This window comes from Nicotiana attenuata, chromosome 2 (assembly GCF_001879085.1).
Source record: "Nicotiana attenuata strain UT chromosome 2, NIATTr2, whole genome shotgun sequence".
NCBI lineage: Eukaryota > Viridiplantae > Streptophyta > Magnoliopsida > Solanales > Solanaceae > Nicotiana > Nicotiana attenuata.
The window spans coordinates 1,020,845-1,038,817 of record NC_031990.1 but is presented as its reverse complement, the minus strand read 5'-3'; the positions used below and the strand labels follow the sequence as shown (position 1 = coordinate 1,038,817).

General features: G+C 34.3%; 3 protein-coding genes across 8 annotated transcripts in view; 2 read left to right on the top strand and 1 right to left on the bottom strand.

Moving 5' to 3' along the window:
* The window catches only part of LOC109242843 (E3 ubiquitin-protein ligase COP1-like), an 8,260-nt gene extending 1,203 nt beyond the window's left edge, over positions 1-7,057 (top strand). Inside the window, exons 1-14 of one of the 6 annotated variants that reach the window (XM_019409740.1) lie at positions 12-575; positions 653-722; positions 988-1,065; positions 1,435-1,590; positions 2,514-2,855; positions 2,968-3,125; positions 3,224-3,289; positions 3,827-3,905; positions 4,354-4,509; positions 4,596-4,694; positions 5,252-5,356; positions 5,453-5,632; positions 6,030-6,140; positions 6,235-7,057. In XM_019409740.1, the coding sequence (XP_019265285.1) occupies positions 994-1,065; positions 1,435-1,590; positions 2,514-2,855; positions 2,968-3,125; positions 3,224-3,289; positions 3,827-3,905; positions 4,354-4,509; positions 4,596-4,694; positions 5,252-5,356; positions 5,453-5,632; positions 6,030-6,140; positions 6,235-6,402 (1,692 nt within the window). In that variant the 5' untranslated portion in view covers positions 12-575; positions 653-722; positions 988-993 and the 3' untranslated portion in view covers positions 6,403-7,057. Of the gene's footprint in view, positions 1-11; positions 1,066-1,434; positions 1,591-2,513; positions 2,856-2,967; positions 3,126-3,223; positions 3,290-3,826; positions 3,906-4,353; positions 4,510-4,595; positions 4,695-5,251; positions 5,357-5,452; positions 5,633-6,029; positions 6,141-6,234 lie in introns of those variants that run through there. The other 5 variants (XR_002070451.1, XM_019409724.1, XM_019409720.1 and 2 more) reach the window with 5 other exon arrangements.
* LOC109242833 (armadillo repeat-containing protein 7) lies at positions 10,271-14,286 on the top strand. The gene is made up of 7 exons (XM_019409697.1): positions 10,271-10,373; positions 11,573-11,654; positions 11,838-11,874; positions 12,687-12,760; positions 12,851-12,944; positions 13,093-13,175; positions 13,866-14,286. Exons 2-7 carry the CDS (start codon positions 11,583-11,585, stop codon positions 14,028-14,030), a joined length of 525 nt encoding a protein of 174 aa, XP_019265242.1. The 5' UTR covers positions 10,271-10,373; positions 11,573-11,582; the 3' UTR covers positions 14,031-14,286.
* LOC109242825 (universal stress protein PHOS32) lies at positions 15,148-17,385 on the bottom strand. Its single transcript, XM_019409687.1, has 4 exons — positions 17,128-17,385; positions 16,924-17,033; positions 16,127-16,245; positions 15,148-15,490 (listed from the first exon to the last, which is right to left on the bottom strand). Exons 1-4 carry the CDS (start codon positions 17,300-17,302, stop codon positions 15,406-15,408), a joined length of 489 nt encoding a protein of 162 aa, XP_019265232.1. The 5' UTR covers positions 17,303-17,385; the 3' UTR covers positions 15,148-15,405.

Genomic DNA, 17,973 nt, shown 5'->3' with positions numbered 1-17,973 from the left:
GGGGGGGATCACTCATTGTTTCCCTGGTAGGGGTGTGTGGTAGAGTAGAGTAAGTGCTGATTCTTGGAGAAATTGTGATTTAATCCTAGATTTGCATAAAGATTTTTATGATTTTCACTTACACAGACATTGATAATACTTGAAGTCTGATTAAGTTCAAGTCTCAGCTCAACTGTATCAATTCTAAACTAGTTGGGGCAGGTTGTTTTCAATTCTCTCTATTCATTTCTCTCAACTCCTCTTTATTCATAGGATTCGTTACTCCTAATTTAATTATCTATTCATAGGATTCGTTACTCCTAATTTAATTATATTTACATTAGCCATCAATTTACTGCAGCACTCTTCCTCTATTTGGTTTTTGGGATCTGTCATGCTTTACGAGTTCAATTCAATATTTGAAAACCTATTTTAAGTGATTGATAGAATGATAGGATGATATAAAGCAAATATTAGTTTGTCGCTATGAAGAAATCCATAAGGAGTTGCGATGCTGGCTTCCGAATTGTAAGGTAAGACTTCTACGAACAAGTAGTGCAGGAATTGATCGCTGCACTTCAAAGCTGGGAATAGAGGTAACCATTTCCTATCTTGTGATCAGATGCTCTATGTGGATCTTGAGCAAGTATTCATGGAGAAAATTGTTTTTCAGAATTTACATTGAGATTCACTTGAACTGGTGAATAGTTTATGGAAGTCTTTCATATAAAATCTCGAAAGATGTAAGTTTTTTTCCTGTTAAATGCTTTCTGTCAAAACTCTGAATAGATCAATGTTTGAGATGATAGAGAACTTCATTGATTCTCCTTTATTGTATTTCAGTTCCATTGTTTCTTTTTTCTTCTCACTGCTCGTTCCTTTTTTTTTTTCCTTTCTCCGTTTCGTGCTCAACACTTCACTGTTTACTGATTTATTGATGATTAATTACATCGCTGAAAGGTTATCTATTTGTCGATCGAAGTCGTGTTTATGTTCTTTATTGTGCAGTTATTGATGAAGACCTCTGCTCTCCAAATATCCAGAAGGGCCACACCTTTGGAACAACTTTCTCAAGCAATACAGCAGGTCAGATATTATGCACTGCATTAGACGAGCTATCTTGTTTCTTATAGTAAAGTGAACAGCTTATAGCAGATTATATGTTGTGATGATGATGAATTGCAGTTTCTGATGTTAGTGGAATTTTTAAGAAAAGGATAGGGAGGGTAGAATATATCTCTTTCTTAAAAAAAAGGGTAGAATATGTTTCAGCTACATCCTGTCTATTTGCAAGAGGAAAAGTGATCTGACAGGATGTAGTTTCTTGGACATGCATAACATGTGGGTACTTAGTTATTTTGTGTTGATAGTTTCTTTTGACAGTCTTTATCTAGCATTTATCTTGCCTGGGTGACCCTTTATCTCTTGGAGACTTCTCATTCTGATTCTTAACAGGGAAGCGAGGTGTCTGTTAAAGAGCTTGAAAGCCTCTTATCACTTCTTATGGACAAGAAAAGGAAAATGGAGCAAGAAGAAGCTGAATCAAGTCTTCGGATTATGCTTGAGTTCCTCCAGTTTTTGAGGAAGCGAAAGGTTGAAGAGCTTAATGAGGTTTGTCTTGAACTTATATCTATTAACTTATAGAGTGTCTTTTAGTTTTGTAATTATTTATTCTGTCGTGGACAATTTGGTTCTTTCTTCTATTTATTTTAGATGCTTCATTCGGTTAGGACATGGGTGTATTTTGTACAAATTCTCTTTGTAGACTAAATGGAGAAAGGCATATTCAGTTAATAGTACAATGGAATTTTGGGAAGTTGATAGATACTTGAAACCATCTTTTTCCCTTAGATGCGACATGAAAATTTAATGCGACATGAATTGACAATTGCTTCATAAGAAGCTTGGGCAATGTTCTCTTCGCAATAACTTCGTGGGAAGGAGATGTGCATGTATGACTATGACTATCACTATATCTTCAACAGTAAAACCCATGTCTGAGAGACTGAGACTGAGAGTTCCAGTGTTTGTACTGTTATTTCCCATTTTTTTTGTTTTAATACTCATACGATTTTCTGATAATTGGTGTGCCTTAGAGGTTTTCCTTTTTGTTTTTTGTTTTTGCTTTGTTTGTTTTGGGGTTCTATTTTTTGGGTTGGGGGGTTGGTTGCGGTTAGGCTGAGGATAAACTGGTGCTTCATGCATGATGCTCCTCTATCTTAATTTAAGTGTCCCTATTTCTTGGAAATTTGGGCACAGTTATCGAGGCTGGACTTGAATTATGTTTTAATTAATTTGAATGGTCCGAGATAGAGATCTCACAATATTTTCTGGAAAAAATACAATGGAAAAGCCTCTCTTTCAGGAAAGTGGAAAAACTTTGAGACAGAGAGGGTAAAGCAATCAATTTGGAACCAAGGAGGAATACTTACAGTTTTAGCTGCATGTTTTCTCGGTTCCCAGGCTTGATTTCATCTTACTCCTGCTTATTAGGGTGCAAGCAGATTATTTACTATATCCTGCATATTTCATAGGTTGAAAATGATCTCCAGTTCATTAAAGAAGATACAAGTGCTGTGGAGGAACATAGAATGGAATTGTATAGGGCAAGGTGTAGATATGCAGCAAAGATGAGAATGCTATTAAATGATTCTTCTGTGGTGACAATCCGGCCTTCATTGATAGATAAGCAAGGTACTGGCATCATTTCTTGCTCCTCAATTTCACAGCGACAAGGATATGCTGCTTCAGACACTTCACAGAACAGGAAAGCAGATGCAAGAGCTCCAGAGAATGTTCACATGACGGATTCCGACTCACAGAATTCTGATCAATCTGGACTTGTGACAGCAAGAAAGAGACGTATCTGTGCACAGGTCAGTATTTTGTAAATTAGCTTATTGGAGGTTATTGTAAATTTGGTTTTGGCCTATGCTGGAAGAGTATTTCGGTGTTTATATGCCCTCTTTAATACGCATATTGCAACAGTTTGATGATATACAAGGTTATTATTTGCAAAAGCGGCGACACTGCACAAAACAATCACATAGACAGGAAGAAAGGGTAGCAAACGTCATAAACAGAGAAGGTTATTGTGCAGAACTTGAGGATTTTCAATCTGTTCTATCTACCATTACACAATACAGGTCCGTGTTTTTTGGTCAATACGTTTTGCATTGACTGCAAGGCCTCCTATATATTTGAGCTTAAAGCTTTTGTCTACTTTCTTTTTTTGTTCAAACAGTCGGTTGCGGGTTGTTGCTGAACTTAGGCATGCCGATCTTTTCCACTCAGCTAATATTGTCTCAAGGTAAGAAGCTTATTGCATGTAGAAAGATTCCATGAGCCAGAGGAGTTCTAATAAGTACTGAACACAAGAATGTAGCTCACTCCAAGAGGCCAGTATTTAAAGTGATAAAATTTAAATGATGATGCCAGCCTGTTGATGTGTTACCACTAGTCTTCCGCTTCATGAATTTTCTTTGTTTGGATTTTGGCGATATCGCCATATGATTGACTTAGTGGAGGTTGAGAGATTTTTATCATCTGATCACTCCTGATCCCAAAAATGGGTCAGAAAGGTCATTATCATTGAGTTGTTAGAAATATAATGGTAATTCTACTCTGTTTTTTGTTAATCTGGGCTCACCCTAGCAGTTCCCATGCGTGCGGTAGCAAGTGGTTGAATTTTCTCCTCTTGGGAGGTCTTACTTTGGTAACTAGTGAATACTTTACTATCTCTTCAATCTTTGTACATGAACTCTTGCTTCTCTCTCTCTCTCTCTCTCTCTCTCTCTCTCTCTCTCTCTCTCTCTCTCTTAACACCTGCAATTGCCTCATCTTTCAGTATTGAATTTGATCGAGATGATGAATTTTTTGCTACAGCTGGTGTGTCGAGACGAATCAAGGTCTTTGACTTCTCATCAGTAAGTATATTTTTCGTGATCTTAATCCCTCCCATTGCAAATGGTGGATATTTCCAGCTGGTAGTTTTTCTTTTTTTAATCTGATGTGGCTGATTTACTACTTTACATTTGGTAGATTATTTTCCCATTTTATTCGACAATGTTGTAATATCTCAAGTGCCGTCAAGTAAAGCTGGATCACAGCCTCATGTCCTTTTCCCACATTGGGATTTTTTTTTTTTTTTTTTTTTGTTATTTTTTTTTTTTGTGAGAACATTGGTTTAATGAGATGTTTAAATGATTTTTATAGAATAGTGTCATCCTGATAAAAGTCGTACGATACCGTTCATTCTGTTGAAATTACCTCAACAGTTTGAGATGAATTAAATGCTTAATATTCTAAGAGCAGTTTCTTGTACTTCTATTTCTCTACTATGTATAAATCGGATATGATATGTTCTCATTTTAGGTGGTAAATGAACCGGCTGATGCACAATGTCCTGTTGTTGAAATGTCTTCACGATCCAAACTTAGTTGTCTGAGCTGGAACAAGCACACAAAGAACCACATCGCGAGCAGTGACTATGAAGGCATAGTAACCGTTTGGGATGTGACCAGTCGTCAGGTAGTATCTGTTTTCAGGAGTTTTATCTTTTATCATGGGGCATGTTTCAAATCTCTGATAACATTATTATATATTTTCTTGCTCAGAGTGTTATGGAGTATGAAGAGCATGAAAACCGAGCGTGGAGTGTTGATTTCTCTCATATTGATCCTTCTATGCTTGTGTCCGGCAGTGATGATTGCAAGGTAAAAAGAACATCATCTTTCTCTTTTTGCTTTTCATGGTCGTCTCTAATATATTGTTAGATTGACTACTGTAAGTGTGTACGTAAAGTTGACGAAATTGACAAATAGAGAGCAGATAGGGGAGTATGTCATTGAGCTTTATGGATATCAAATTCCTGGAAGTTGCTACTATATTCTTTCCAAAGGCATCTATCTTAATTATGCAAACCTTTTTGAGCTACAAACATCATTTTGTTACTCCTTACGCAGTTGGGGTTACCATCAACAAATTAGAAGAGTGAGTGAGATGCACCAGGCAACAAGGCCCATAATTCGTCTTATTTTCGATTTTCATTCCTTTGAATTCTTTTCCGTATTTTAGGAATTTGATAAAGTTCTGGTTCAGAAGTCGGAATAACAGTTTGAGAGATTCTTTCAGTTCTTCCTATTGGATTGATAACAACTATATTGACTTTTCAAGTTTGAGAGTTAGTTCCTTGGATTGGGTTGATAATCCTATCCTTAGACTTATCAAATGTGTGAAAGATCATAGCAAGCTAACTCAAATTGCTCAACAGGTCAAAGTTTGGTGCATGAACCAGGAGGCAAGTGTTATTAGCATTGACTTGAAAGCAAACATTTGCTCTGTGAAGTACAATCCTCAATCCAGCTTTCATATAGCTGTGAGTCACACTTCCTCTTGCATCAATGCATCAAATTATGCTAAATCTAGTACATTGTTGAACTTTTACACGAAAGCGTGATCTTGTTTCTTGCAGGTGGGTTCTGCTGATAATCATATCCATTATTATGACTTGAGAAATATTAAGCAGCCGCTGCATATTTTCAGTGGACACCATAAAACTGTTTCATATGTGAAATTTTTATCCAACAATGAGCTGGCTTCTGCATCAACGGATGGTACATTGCGTTTGTGGGATGTCAAGGAGAACATTCCAGTAAGTTATCATGCTGATTTGTTGCTTTTGTTACACTATGTGTGTTCCTCAATGTGAATACTTGAGATGTCAATTACAAATTCCACTGTTTCAAAAGTTAATTCCTGAAAACCAAGCAAACTAGGAAAAATCAATTGAAAACCAATCACCAATTAGGGATTAACATTAAAATTAGGTAGGAGGGAGGGAGGGAGCATAGTTTGCTAAATTTCAATGTTTTTTAATGTGCATGCCGCTTGTGTGTATGTAAGTTGTTTTTTTGTTCAAAAGGAGTAACTACTTCCCACAAGGGCTTTATGCTACCATGCATATGCTTTAATTAATTTTGTAATAAATCCACAGAATTATCTAAGCTTTGACTTGGCGGTTTCTTTGTTGTGTTTTTTTCCCCTTTCAGCTGCGAACTTTTGGAGGACATACAAATGAGAAGAACTTTGTGGGTCTTGCAGTAAACAGCGAATACATTGCCTGTGGCAGTGAAACAAATGAAGTGTTTGTCTATCAAAAGGTATTTCTAATACTATAGTAGAAAACCGGGTTATTTCTAGTAAATAACAAGATTCATATCATTCCCTTTGATCATATGTTGGATTTATGCACAGGCGATTTCTAAGCCAGTAGCATCGCACATATTTGATTCTGACCAGAATGATCCAGATGAGGACATGGGATCACATTTCATCAGTTCTGTTTGTTGGAAGCGCGAGAGCCCAACCATTTTAACAGCAAATAGTCAAGGGATCGTACAAGTGCTTGTTCTTACTGCTTGATGAGTAAAAGTGGAACGATAAAATGATAAAAGAATGACGAAAGGGCTTCTTATGAAGGAATAGAGGTACCACGCCCCTGCACCAATTCTCCATCGTACATGTGTGACCGGATTATTAGGGTAATTAATGAAGATGGTTTTTGATCTTTGTTGCTCCTTTTAAAACAATTTGACTGATGGAGATGGGAATGTCGCTCCAAGGGTGTTTGATTATACGGTACGTAATGTACTTAATATTATTGCAGCCAGCATCATGTTTATGGTACCAGTCTGAAGTTCAAGCGCAGCAGTTCAGAGAAAAAGATTGTTTCTTCAAACTTTATTGGAAAGACTAAAAACATAAAATCTTCTTATGGGATGAAGGTTGTTCTGTATAATTTCCACGCCTTGGCAGTCCTCTGCTTTCACTCTGGATTAAATAGTCCAAACCTCGTTTTACTAACAAAATTGTATTGCTGTAACTTTGGAGGGGAGAGCGGATCCAGAATTTAAATTTTATGGGCTCAACTTTTAAAGGTTTTAACATTGAACCCATTATATTTTTAAAGTTATGGGTTCATATCTTACTATTGTTACAATTTTAGTACAGTTATGGGTTCAATTAAACCCGCTAGTAAGACGTTGCATTCCGGAGGGAGCATTCATTTTTCATGACATGTTGGGGATACCAAATTTTGTAAACGTGGAACATTGATCACACAAGACCAAGCCTCTGAAGTCTGAATGCAAGAAAGAATCATTTCATTTACACCTTTTATAAGAGGAAGAGCATTAGAGAGTAGAATAGACGAATTTCCTATTTAGAATGAATTCACTTTTTTAACTTGTTTGAGTTTACTGTGTCTATTTTCTCTGTTGGCTAAATGCCTACAGCGATTTTGTTATGCCAACTTAGTTCCTCCTGCCTTTTATGCCACGCTAGATTTAACTTTTCATATATGTGAAAATACTGTGGTGTGCAGAATACTAGAGTGTGCAGAGTACTTGAGAATGGACCTGAGTTTTATGTTGTTTGACATTTCTAATACCAAAAACAGTCCCAAATATCCTTTATGACATGAAAGTTTTTACTGTTTCGTTTTTAGCATAACCTAAATGGTCTTTGCTAGCTAATACTCCCACTTGCCCTCTTTATATACCCAAACTGTGACACCTAAAAAAAATTACACACATTTTTATATTGATTACAATTTGATTTAAATTTCACATTTTACTCATAACATCATATTTTTAATAACCACATAAACATGACATGTTTAATATTTTTTTAATTAAATCAAATTAGTAATTGACTAAATTGTCTTTTATCTTCTTTATTGGTAACTAATTAGTGATTCCTTAGGTGTAGTAAGATTTAAATCAGATTATTTAACTAAATTATCCGTATTTTCTTTATTAAGTAATTACTGATTCCTTCTGGGTAGTAAGATTGAGATTAGGGGAAAAAATTAATATAACATTTTTATATTTTAGAATATCAATTAGTTAAATGAATTTTTTTTTGGTTAAAGGCCATAGACAAAAAGAATTAAAGAAAATAATCTTTGGACATTTTGTTTCTCCAATTCGCAATAATAGTTGACATTTATTAAATGCCGCTATTGAGCCGGAACATATGTTCTTAAATTATTTTCATCTATATCTTAAAAAAGAGAGAAAAAAGACGGGAAGTAAATTAATTTAAAACCGAAGAAGGAAAAAGGGAAAAATATTAGTAAGATGTAGACGAGCAACAATCAAATCGTCAATGTAAAGAAATAACGACCGAAACGATATCTCGCCGATATTACTTTGCCTCCAGTAAATTTGTATAAAAATGATGAAACACACAAAAAATACTTGTTCATCATTCGATCAGAAGGAGGCGCAAAAAATAGATATCATTTCAAATAATAAAACAAGCTAGCATTTCTATAAAGTCGAGAGCACGCGATAGATGCGATTTATGTTTTTAACAGAAGAGTGAGTATAGGGAAAGCAATTAGGCAATTTATAGAGATGCCAAACCCTAGAAAAGTCATCCCTCGACCAGGTTTTGGGCCATGGGCTTCGGCTTATTTGGGAATGCAGGACATAAATGGCCCTCATAAGTTGTGGCTAGCTTTTAAATAAGGGAAACTACCATATATGTCAATTTATAAGTAGCTTATTATAAAAATTGGTCAATTAATAAAATATTACTAATATTAGCCAATTAGCTATTTGTAGCAGAAAAATATTAAATTTTTTGCTTTCTTTTGGGTGTTATTAGAATAGATTTGGTACATCCTAAGGAGCTTGAATTTCAGTTTTAAGATGATTTGGTGAAGTTTTGAGATGGTTTGAATTGAAATTTCGAAGTAAAAATCAAACATAAAAAAAAATGATGTGTGTATCACATATGAATCATATTTATATCAATTGTGTATCACATGTATATCCATGTATACATGTGCGTGAGATACATGCGTGATACTTGTTTGATACATGTGTTGCAGAAGAATTTTTTGAACTAGATTTAATCACGAATTTTGATACAAAATCAGTTCAAATCACCTCCAATCTTCCTCAAATTTTGCATATTGACTTATCTATATGATTTCAATAAATTTTAACTATACACATTGAAAAAGTTCATTTTTTGCTTAGATTTTTGGAATATTATATTATTTTTTTGTATTTCATCGCCTTATTTGCTACCTCATCCATGAAATTTCCTTTCCGTCTTGCATCTAATGTTGCTAATCACGCTTAAAAATATGGAAGATGATTTTTGCATGTGGTTCTTTGAGAGAAAGAACCTTATTTATTTGGTTTTTCAATTTTTATTTTGGTAAATTTATGACTAATAGCTAGAGATCGGTAAGGTGAGACTTATTTGGGACATTTGGGTCCCTTTAAATAACACCATTAAAAGTGGCTATCATTTGTACCTATGTACTAAGGGTGTTAAACGGGCCGGGTTAGCCCGATTCCGGACCGGCCCAGACTGGTAGAACCCGGAACCGGCCCGGACCGGTAAGGGGGGGCTGGGTAGGGGGGTTGGGGTGGGTTTGGACGGTTTAAATTTTTGAAACGAGTTACCCGGCCTGGTAAAACCCGTTAGATGAACAGTGCCGTTAAACCGGTTAACCGGCCCGCCCCGGACCCGCCCGGAACGTGAATATAACATGAATATACCGTGAATATACGATAAATATATTATGAATATACTATAAATATACCATGAATATACCAATTATTGTATACTAATTAATATAATTTAAAATTATTGGAATTTAACATATAGTGTATATATTTAGGGTATAAAACTATAAATGCTCAAATCATAGAATATGATGGTAACGTATTATTTTTAAAATATGCTATATATGTGTTATTTTAAGATTTTAAGACAATTTGTGTTATTTTAAATTATTAGACGTATTTATACTTAATGATTAGTTTGTTAGATTAATTTGAAGTATTATTAATTTATTATGCATGAAAATTTAGTTTACTATTTATTTGTTAATTTACTTTTTAAATGCAAACTTTAATTTTGTAGTTTTGAAATAAATATAGCACTTGCAATTTATAAGTGCAATTTTTTCCCATCTTCCTTGTATTCTTTATGTTAGTACTTTAATTAATACTATAACTTACAATATTTATACAAAATTCAAAAAAAAAAAAAAATTATACTAAACCCGGCCCGGCCCGGCTCCCTCAACCCGTAGCCCTTATGGTTTAATTTTTATCCGGATGAACCCGAACTCGTTAAACCCGTTAAGACTCAACCCGTAACCGGCCCGGACCGTAACGCGTACAGGTCCAAAAAACATAGGCCCGGCCCGGCCCACCCGTTAAACACCTTTACTATGTACTGTAATCTAGCCCAACGCCCCGAAGCCCAATTCCTCTCCCGTCATCTCTGCCGGGAAACTGAAGAAATTTTCATCATCTCCTCTTGCCGAAGCTTTCCCTCAATTTGCTCAAAAGTATTATTATCCGGTACGTTTTAAATTTAGTGCTGCGATTCGTTTTCGATTAACCTCAATTTTTTGTTAAAAAGCTGTTGTATATGGTTAGACAGAAGAGTGCTATTTACTATATTGCTTATCTAATACTATCTAATATGTTGTTTAAAACAAACAACTCAAAAAGCAAGTATAAGTTTAGTTTGTTTATAGCTCTATTTTTTGCTCCTTTTTCACAATTTGATAGTTTCTTATGTTGCATTTGATTGATTGAGAATCCTACTTTTGCACCTTGAGTTACAATAAGTGTAATGTTTTTTTTTTTTAGATTTTCAGTTTGTTGATTGAAAATCCCCTTTTAGCATTTGGTTTCGATGTGATTCAGATTTTTAGAGGAATTTTAATTATTAGACCATTTTGTTGATCTTGAATTATCTGCAAAGTAATCAACTTTGTTGCTTCCTTTTTTGGCCTTTAGTTATTATGGTATGTCTTGCTACAGTGAAAAGCTTTATTAACTTGACCTAGCGGATTAAGAATAGAACACAATGGGTATTTAAGTAGAGAATGGTAGAGTGGGGGATCCATTATCCCCGAGTTTTGAAGGCTGTTGTTGGTCATAAGGGTTCGCCCTAGACGGATGTCTAGTTCATAAAAAAAGAACGAAATATAGAACACAATGGAAACAAAAGAAAAATGTTGTACCAACTAGTTGGGATTAAAGTAATTATCTTCGGAAGGAAAAGTGTGAGATTTAGACAACCTAAGTTTGTGCTTAAGATGGATTATTTGGTCTTGGAACTGATTTGAGATTGAGGGTAGTTGATTGATTATTAATGGTTCATTGAGAATTTGTCCATGGACTAGTTTACAGTTGTCATAATTACTATGCCATTCTTGGCAACGGTGATCGCCAACGAGAAGGTGACGGCCACTTAGCTAGGGGGGGATATGGAGGAGGAGGAAGGGTTTTTGAGCTGGTCGGATGGCACGAGGGTGTAGCAATGGGGTTTAAGGTTATGGCAAGGGTGGGGGAAGAAAAGGGGAATGATGTGAGAGAATCTAGGGGATACTAGTTGCTTTTTCTGTTTTCCATTTCTGCTAGATCTAAGTTGCTTATACTAATATTAATTGCTTTATTACTGGGAAAATAAAACTTTAAGTTAGAAGATTATATGTGGTGCACATCCTCTTTACATTGTTACTGAAGTCTGATCTCTTCCTCTTCCATAGCTGCGGTCACATGTTCACGAATAGCCAAAGGCAAGAAGAACGCACCGGAAAATATGGAACTCAGAGGGTGGAATACCTTCAGGTTACTCCTCCTTACTCGATATATTGATCGCCTGACATTATGTAAGGAATAAGACCGGAACTGCTCAACTGCTAAACTTCATATGCTGTATATTAAGAAAACATCACTTGTACATGAAATTCCTGTATAAGCAGAAAACTTGTTTGCATATTTCACTAATCAATTCTTTCATTCTTGTTTTAGGAATTGGTAACTCAGTTTCAGAATGCATCTTCTGAAGGTATGCTTAGAGTTTTATTGAACTAATTGTTTTCTGTCCTCTACAGACTTGGATTACTGAACAAGATTTAAATATCATATTGACCTTCCTGTTGAGTCAATCACAGTTTTGGACTTTTATAGCTCCCGCCTTACAATCATGTTAATGTTAACATCTTAGTAGGTAAAACAAGCATTAATCCTGTCATGTCACTGAAAAGCTCTGTATTCATATGTGTGATTTCATGGTGACTTATTGTGGTCTTGAGTTTTCATGCAAGATGTTAAATGACAAAAGCAACTATTATTCTGGCCAACCGATATCTGTTAATTGTGGTAACAGTTACACCTTCTCCCTCGATAAAGCAAAACTGCCTACTCTAAGAGATAAGTATGAGTTCTTAGATTTATGAAATAAAGTTGTTCGCATTTTTGTACTATTGGAAAGAAATGTTCTTATAAAATTTATATAACATGCTGGACTGCTTACGATTTTAATGTTTTTAAGCCAGTAGTATCTCTGTATTTTCACACTATCAGCTTGATAATGTTTTTAATAAAATCTTCACCTTATCAAAAAGAAGAAGGTATGAGTTCTTAGATTTTGTCCCTTCATTAGCATCAGACTAAAGGACACTCCATTCAGAGAGCAGGCATGCAGCCAGTAATGCTAACTGATAAAGTATGTTAGTCTTATATTTTCGTGGCAGTTAATTGGAATCTTAGTTCCTTTCTTGTAAGATTACAGCAAATATAGTCGCTACAATGTGCTTTCCCTTGTTTACTTCTTTCATCCTTTTCTTTTGGGGCACTGATACATTCTTGTTATTACAGAGACAAAAGAGAAGATTGTTGCTAATTTGGCCAACTTTGCATATGATCCTTACAATTATACTTTCTTGCGCCAGGTTAAGAAACTTCCTAATGTGTGTTTTGAGTTGTGTAATCATCATATTTTCCAGGTCTATTGCCTCAACATGTCTTTTGATATTAAACAGCTTAATGTTATAGAACTTTTCCTCGACTGTATAACTGAGCCTAATGAGAAGCTTGTGGAATTTGGGATTGGAGGAATCTGCAACGCTTGTGCTGGTAAGATAAAAGCTTTTATAAATTTATTTTGATTCCATGATAGGGATATTTTCTTCCCGTCTGATTAGAATCACTATGGTCTTTATGTAATAAACCGCTCCAGCAATTAACTCTTATCCATGTCAGTTGATGCATCTGTAACTTGCAGATACAGCAAATGCTGCTCTCGTCACTCAAAATGATGGTATCCCTCTCGTCATCCAGTGTTTGTCAAGTCCTGTTAGGAACACGGTAAGGACATTAACAAACTATTATATGGTCTTCTTGGTCATTGAGTGCTTGTTGTTCATGTGTTAAATTTGCAGTTATACATAGTGAAATGCACTCCAAACTATCAATCATGACTTGAACTGTTGAGTACCAATTATTGTCAATCTTGTAGATAACTTTGAATTTTTTTTGCATGGCAGCACACTCCTATAGAACGTAGTCATATTTACTGGTTGGCATGGTGAATTTCTGCTACTTTAGGTGGCATCCAAAATAAAATGCTGTTGTTTCCTCATTCTGGAATGCTATGTTGCTCGGACTCTCCGAAAATGTTGCTAGGTGCGTGTCGGATCCTTAAAAATAGTGTATTTTTGGAGGATCCAACACGGGTGCCGTATCATTTTGGAGAGTCCGCGCAACATAGCTGGAATGAACTGTTTTTCACATGGAAGACTTTTAAATTATTGGTATTTTTGTTCCTGCCACAAACTGGTTCATACTTTTGGTGGTCAGTTCTACTTCTTAAAGTCTAATATCAATTACTCATCGACATCATTTTCTAAGCGATTACAAAATACGAAATGTTTATCCGATCAATAGAAAATGGTTATTGTTTGCATGTGAACATAGATAGCGACAGGCACACGAGTATATAGATGTATGTGCATGGATCTCACCCATGGTTCTAACAAATGAACTTCGAAGTGGCAGGTAAATTATGCTCTTGGAGCTCTGTATTATCTTTGCAATGCGTCAAACAAGAAAGAGATCTTAAAGCCAGAAGTAATTGATGCAATCAAGAGTTATGCAGCTGCAGGTGAAGTTAGTACAAGCTTCAGCAATTTGGCTCAAGCTTTCTTAGATAAACATGTGTAGTACTATACTTGTGCTGGTGCGAGGTTGTACCTACCCGGTTGAATACTCGAGGTGCGCGCACGCTAACCCAGGCATCGCCGTGAAAAAGAGAGTCATCAAAATCCAAAACCAACGTTGTTTGTTCCTTGACTCTCGAATGGCTTCCTATCCTAAAATATAACAATTTTACTAAGTATACATGTCAAAGTTTTTAATCGGAAAAAAACTTGTGGATAATTAACTGTCATAATTCTAGAAAGCTAACACGTTACTCCTGCATTGCATATGATATATTTGCTACAATTGTTGCTCCAACATATTTTAGAAAATAGTTCTATGATTTAGATGAGTAGAATAAATGATCTCAGTAACATGTCTAATCTGAATCTGGTAATCTTAAAATTGAAATGATAAATATTTGCAGGATTTTGTCACAACGTTTAACCAATTTGTTCCACATAAATTAGATAAATCATGTTTAAGAAGTACTTAATGAAATTGAAAAAAACACAATCTTCGTTCTTTTTTTCTTTTTTCTTTTTTGCACTGCAAGAACAAAAGTACATATATATCTCTAACATTAATGCTTAAATGAAGAAAAATATCGAAGGACATGTAACTGTACTAGACTAAAAAGAAATGGAAGTAAGAAATAAAGATACTTACTCTTTCTTTAAAAAAATTACGATATAATATATTGCAATGTGGCATGGGCATTTTCCTCCTTTGAGCAAAAGTTCATCAAGATATTAAATTGTGCATTCAAGTGTACGATCATAAAATGCGTTAAAAGTCATAAGGTCTTTAAGTCCAAATTCCAATAAAGATAAAAAAATACCCAAAAAAATCCTTTCTATTTATTCAATCCTTAGTGAAAAAAATTATTTCAATATCTGTACTGGTAAAGTAACAGATACCCCATAAATTTAATTGAGATACGATCAAATTGGTCTGAACATCACGATTAAAAGAAAAAATTGTTGGCCAAACTCGATGCAAGGTTTTGCTTTTAGTTAACATCGACCCTTCATGTTTTCACAGTGTTCACTTATCACAAGAAACTTCACAATTTTTTTCCCAGCTCACAAGTGAAACATTCAGCATTTGACAATGACAAGTTTTCATAAAGACAAACAAGAAACCAACAAAAATAATATAAGATGATAAACTCGAAATATAACACAACCCCACAATTGTCTCTCATACAACACACTCAAACAAAAGCCAACTCATACCATTGAACCTGATAAGAAAATCCAAAAATATATATACAGAAAACCAAAAAAAGATAAAAGTACAAAACGGGCACAAGAAAAGTTATCCAAAAATAAGCAAAAAGGCCTTTTTTTTTTTTTCTTTAAATTTATTTTTACAATAAAACATTTTTATAGGGTTTTTACTTTGGAGGGCTGGCCTTAACAACTGTGACAGGACACGTTGCATTTTGCACCACGTGGTTGCTCACACTTCCAAGTAACACCCTGCAAATATATAAGCAGTTGCGAATTAGCCCCATATTGATAATGAAACTGATGCCTTATTTATTCTGAAAAAAGATCACTACAACAATTAATTCTAGATTATTTAATTATTAACGTTAGGATAGGCCTGTCTATATTATAATCTTTGAAAGTGATCTGCGCGAACGCAAGATACTTACCACTTTTTTTTTTTTATAGATCAGTAATGTAATCATTTTTTTTAGGAGGGGAGCTTTGACGTAATTGATAAAGTTGCTGTCCATGTGATCAGAAAGTTACGAGTTCAAAATGTAAAAACAGCCTCTTGCAAAAAAAAGGATAAAATTACATACAACAAACTCTTGTGGTACGACCCTTCTCCGAACTCCGTGCATAACGGAAGCTTAATGCGCCGGGCTGCCCTTCCTTTTTTCTTTCTTTTTTTTTTGACGTTAGATATTTTTTTTCTTTTTTTGTTGGGTGGAGGGGGAGGGGGCTTCGTCCGGAAAATTATACTGTATAGTTGATAATTTTTATTTTGTATGCATATATTACTATATGTTGACTCTTCTCGACTTCTTTGCGTGTTTACTTCTTTATATTTTGACACCTTTTTAGTAAAAATTCTGGCTCCGCCACTTGGGATGTGTAATTTACCTTTTAAGGACACCTAAACCTCTGCTTCCAACTACAAGTGAATCAAGCTTGAGATGTTCTGCAGCATCACAAAGCTTCTCCCTTGCATCTCCCCAATATACCTTTGCTACCACTATTACCTGTAGTTTTTAAGTTACCAACAAATTAAAATACACAAACTAATAATTAAACACTGCTTAATTTTCTTAACACAAGCTCTTCAAAATAAGAAAAAGATTTTAACTATGGCTAAATCAGAAATTCTAACACAAAGCTCTTCCAAAAAAGTATTTTTTTTTTCCAAGTCGAAATATTTGGCCAAACTGAAAAAAATATTTTTGAGTAGAAGCAGAAGTAATTTTGGAGAAATAGAAAAAATTAGCTTTTCTTCAAATTTTGAAAGCATTTTTAAGAAAAATACACTTAGAAGCACTTTTTAAAAGCTTAGTCAAACACTAATTGCTGCTCATAAATGCTTAATTAGCCAAATACAAACTGCTTCTCACCAAAATTACTTTTAAAAAAAAAAATTCTTAAAATAAGCTAATTTTCAAAACTTTGCCAAATAGACTATTAATTACTATAATTTAAAACAATTTTGAACCTCCTTTACCATTACACTTAAAGGATTTAAAAAGTTAAATATAAATAAGAAAATCTTTACCGTATTTGTGTAGTATAATTTTCTTCGTAAGAAATTCAATTGAATCCTCCAGGTAGAACTTAATTTCTCTACTGATCTAAGGACACGTGTCGTTGATTAAGTTATCGCGAAAAAGAGGAAGAGGAGAAGAAGAAATAGGAAGAATTAAACTTACTTTCTTAAGCTTGGAAACAGTGTCAAGCATATCAAGAACCTCTCTATCAGGGTTAAGTCCATAATACTTAGACACATTAATCTCTCTAAATTCATCCAAAGGTATTAAAGCTGAAAAACATAGAAAATAATTAGCAAAAAATGTGTTTTAATTACAATAAAAAAATAAAAAAATTAAAACTTAAAAATAAAAGAAAAAACTTACGAGATCCAGTGTCCTCAAAAAGCTGCTTATTAGTAGGGTCAAGTTTAGAAGAAACAACATGAATAATTATGATTTTATCACCTTCTTCTATTAAATTATCAATTGCCCATTTCAGTGCAATTTTGCTTGTTGCTGAATAATCCATACCTATTCCTATTGAACGTGCTTTTGCCATTTTTTTTTCTTCTTCTTCTCTGAGTTTTCTGTTTTAGCTTGTTGAGTTTTTGTATTTATATGAATTTCTGATTTTGGATTCTCATAATTTAATTATTTAAAGAGGGAAAGTTCTTGAAGGGACTAGAAGGTGGAGTTCTTTATGTTCCTTAAAGTTAAAGTTATTCTTCTCATTTCAAATTACGTGTCGTAATTTAAAAGACTAGGAATTTAAAGAAGAATTTTTTTTAAATTTTTTTTTATAGTTTTAAAAATATCACGCGACTATAAATTTTTTAAAATTTATGATTTTAAATATATTATAATATTTGTATATGAATATAAAAGCTTGTCATTTGTAGTATATTAGAAGTTCTAAATTATTTTTTAAATTTAAATTTAAAAAATTATTATTGTTCTTCGAAATATGATATAGAAAGAAATGGGATGGCATGAATGATTTTTTTTTTTTTGGTTTTCCACGCGGCGCGTAGGGCCCCTTTACGGGGGAAGCGTTCCCTACCAAGGATTTTTCCATATCAGGGCTCGAACCCGAGACCTCTGATTAAGGGAAGAATAGTCTCATCCACTGTACCACATCCTTTGATGGTCGCATGAATGATGAATGTGAAAGAAGTGACTATTAGTTTCAGTACTAAACATTTGTCTTTTTCAAAAACTTAATTTGTTTAA

Bases quoted from the DNA above. Each gene is read 5' to 3' on its own strand.
- LOC109242833 (XM_019409697.1), top strand. From the start codon at position 11,583: ATGTTCACGAATAGCCAAAGGCAAGAAGAACGCACCGGAAAATATGGA. The intron at 11,875-12,686 runs GTATGCTTAGAG...TTGTTATTACAG, and splicing joins TCAGAATGCATCTTCTGAAG to AGACAAAAGAGAAGATTGTT. The intron at 12,761-12,850 runs GTTAAGAAACTT...GATATTAAACAG, and splicing joins ATTATACTTTCTTGCGCCAG to CTTAATGTTATAGAACTTTT.
- LOC109242825 (XM_019409687.1), bottom strand. From the start codon at position 17,302: ATGGCAAAAGCACGTTCAATAGGAATAGGTATGGATTATTCAGCAACA. The intron at 16,246-16,923 runs GTAAGTTTAATT...TAAAAACTACAG, and splicing joins CTGTTTCCAAGCTTAAGAAA to GTAATAGTGGTAGCAAAGGT. The intron at 15,491-16,126 runs GTAAATTACACA...ATATATTTGCAG, and splicing joins GGTTTAGGTGTCCTTAAAAG to GGTGTTACTTGGAAGTGTGA.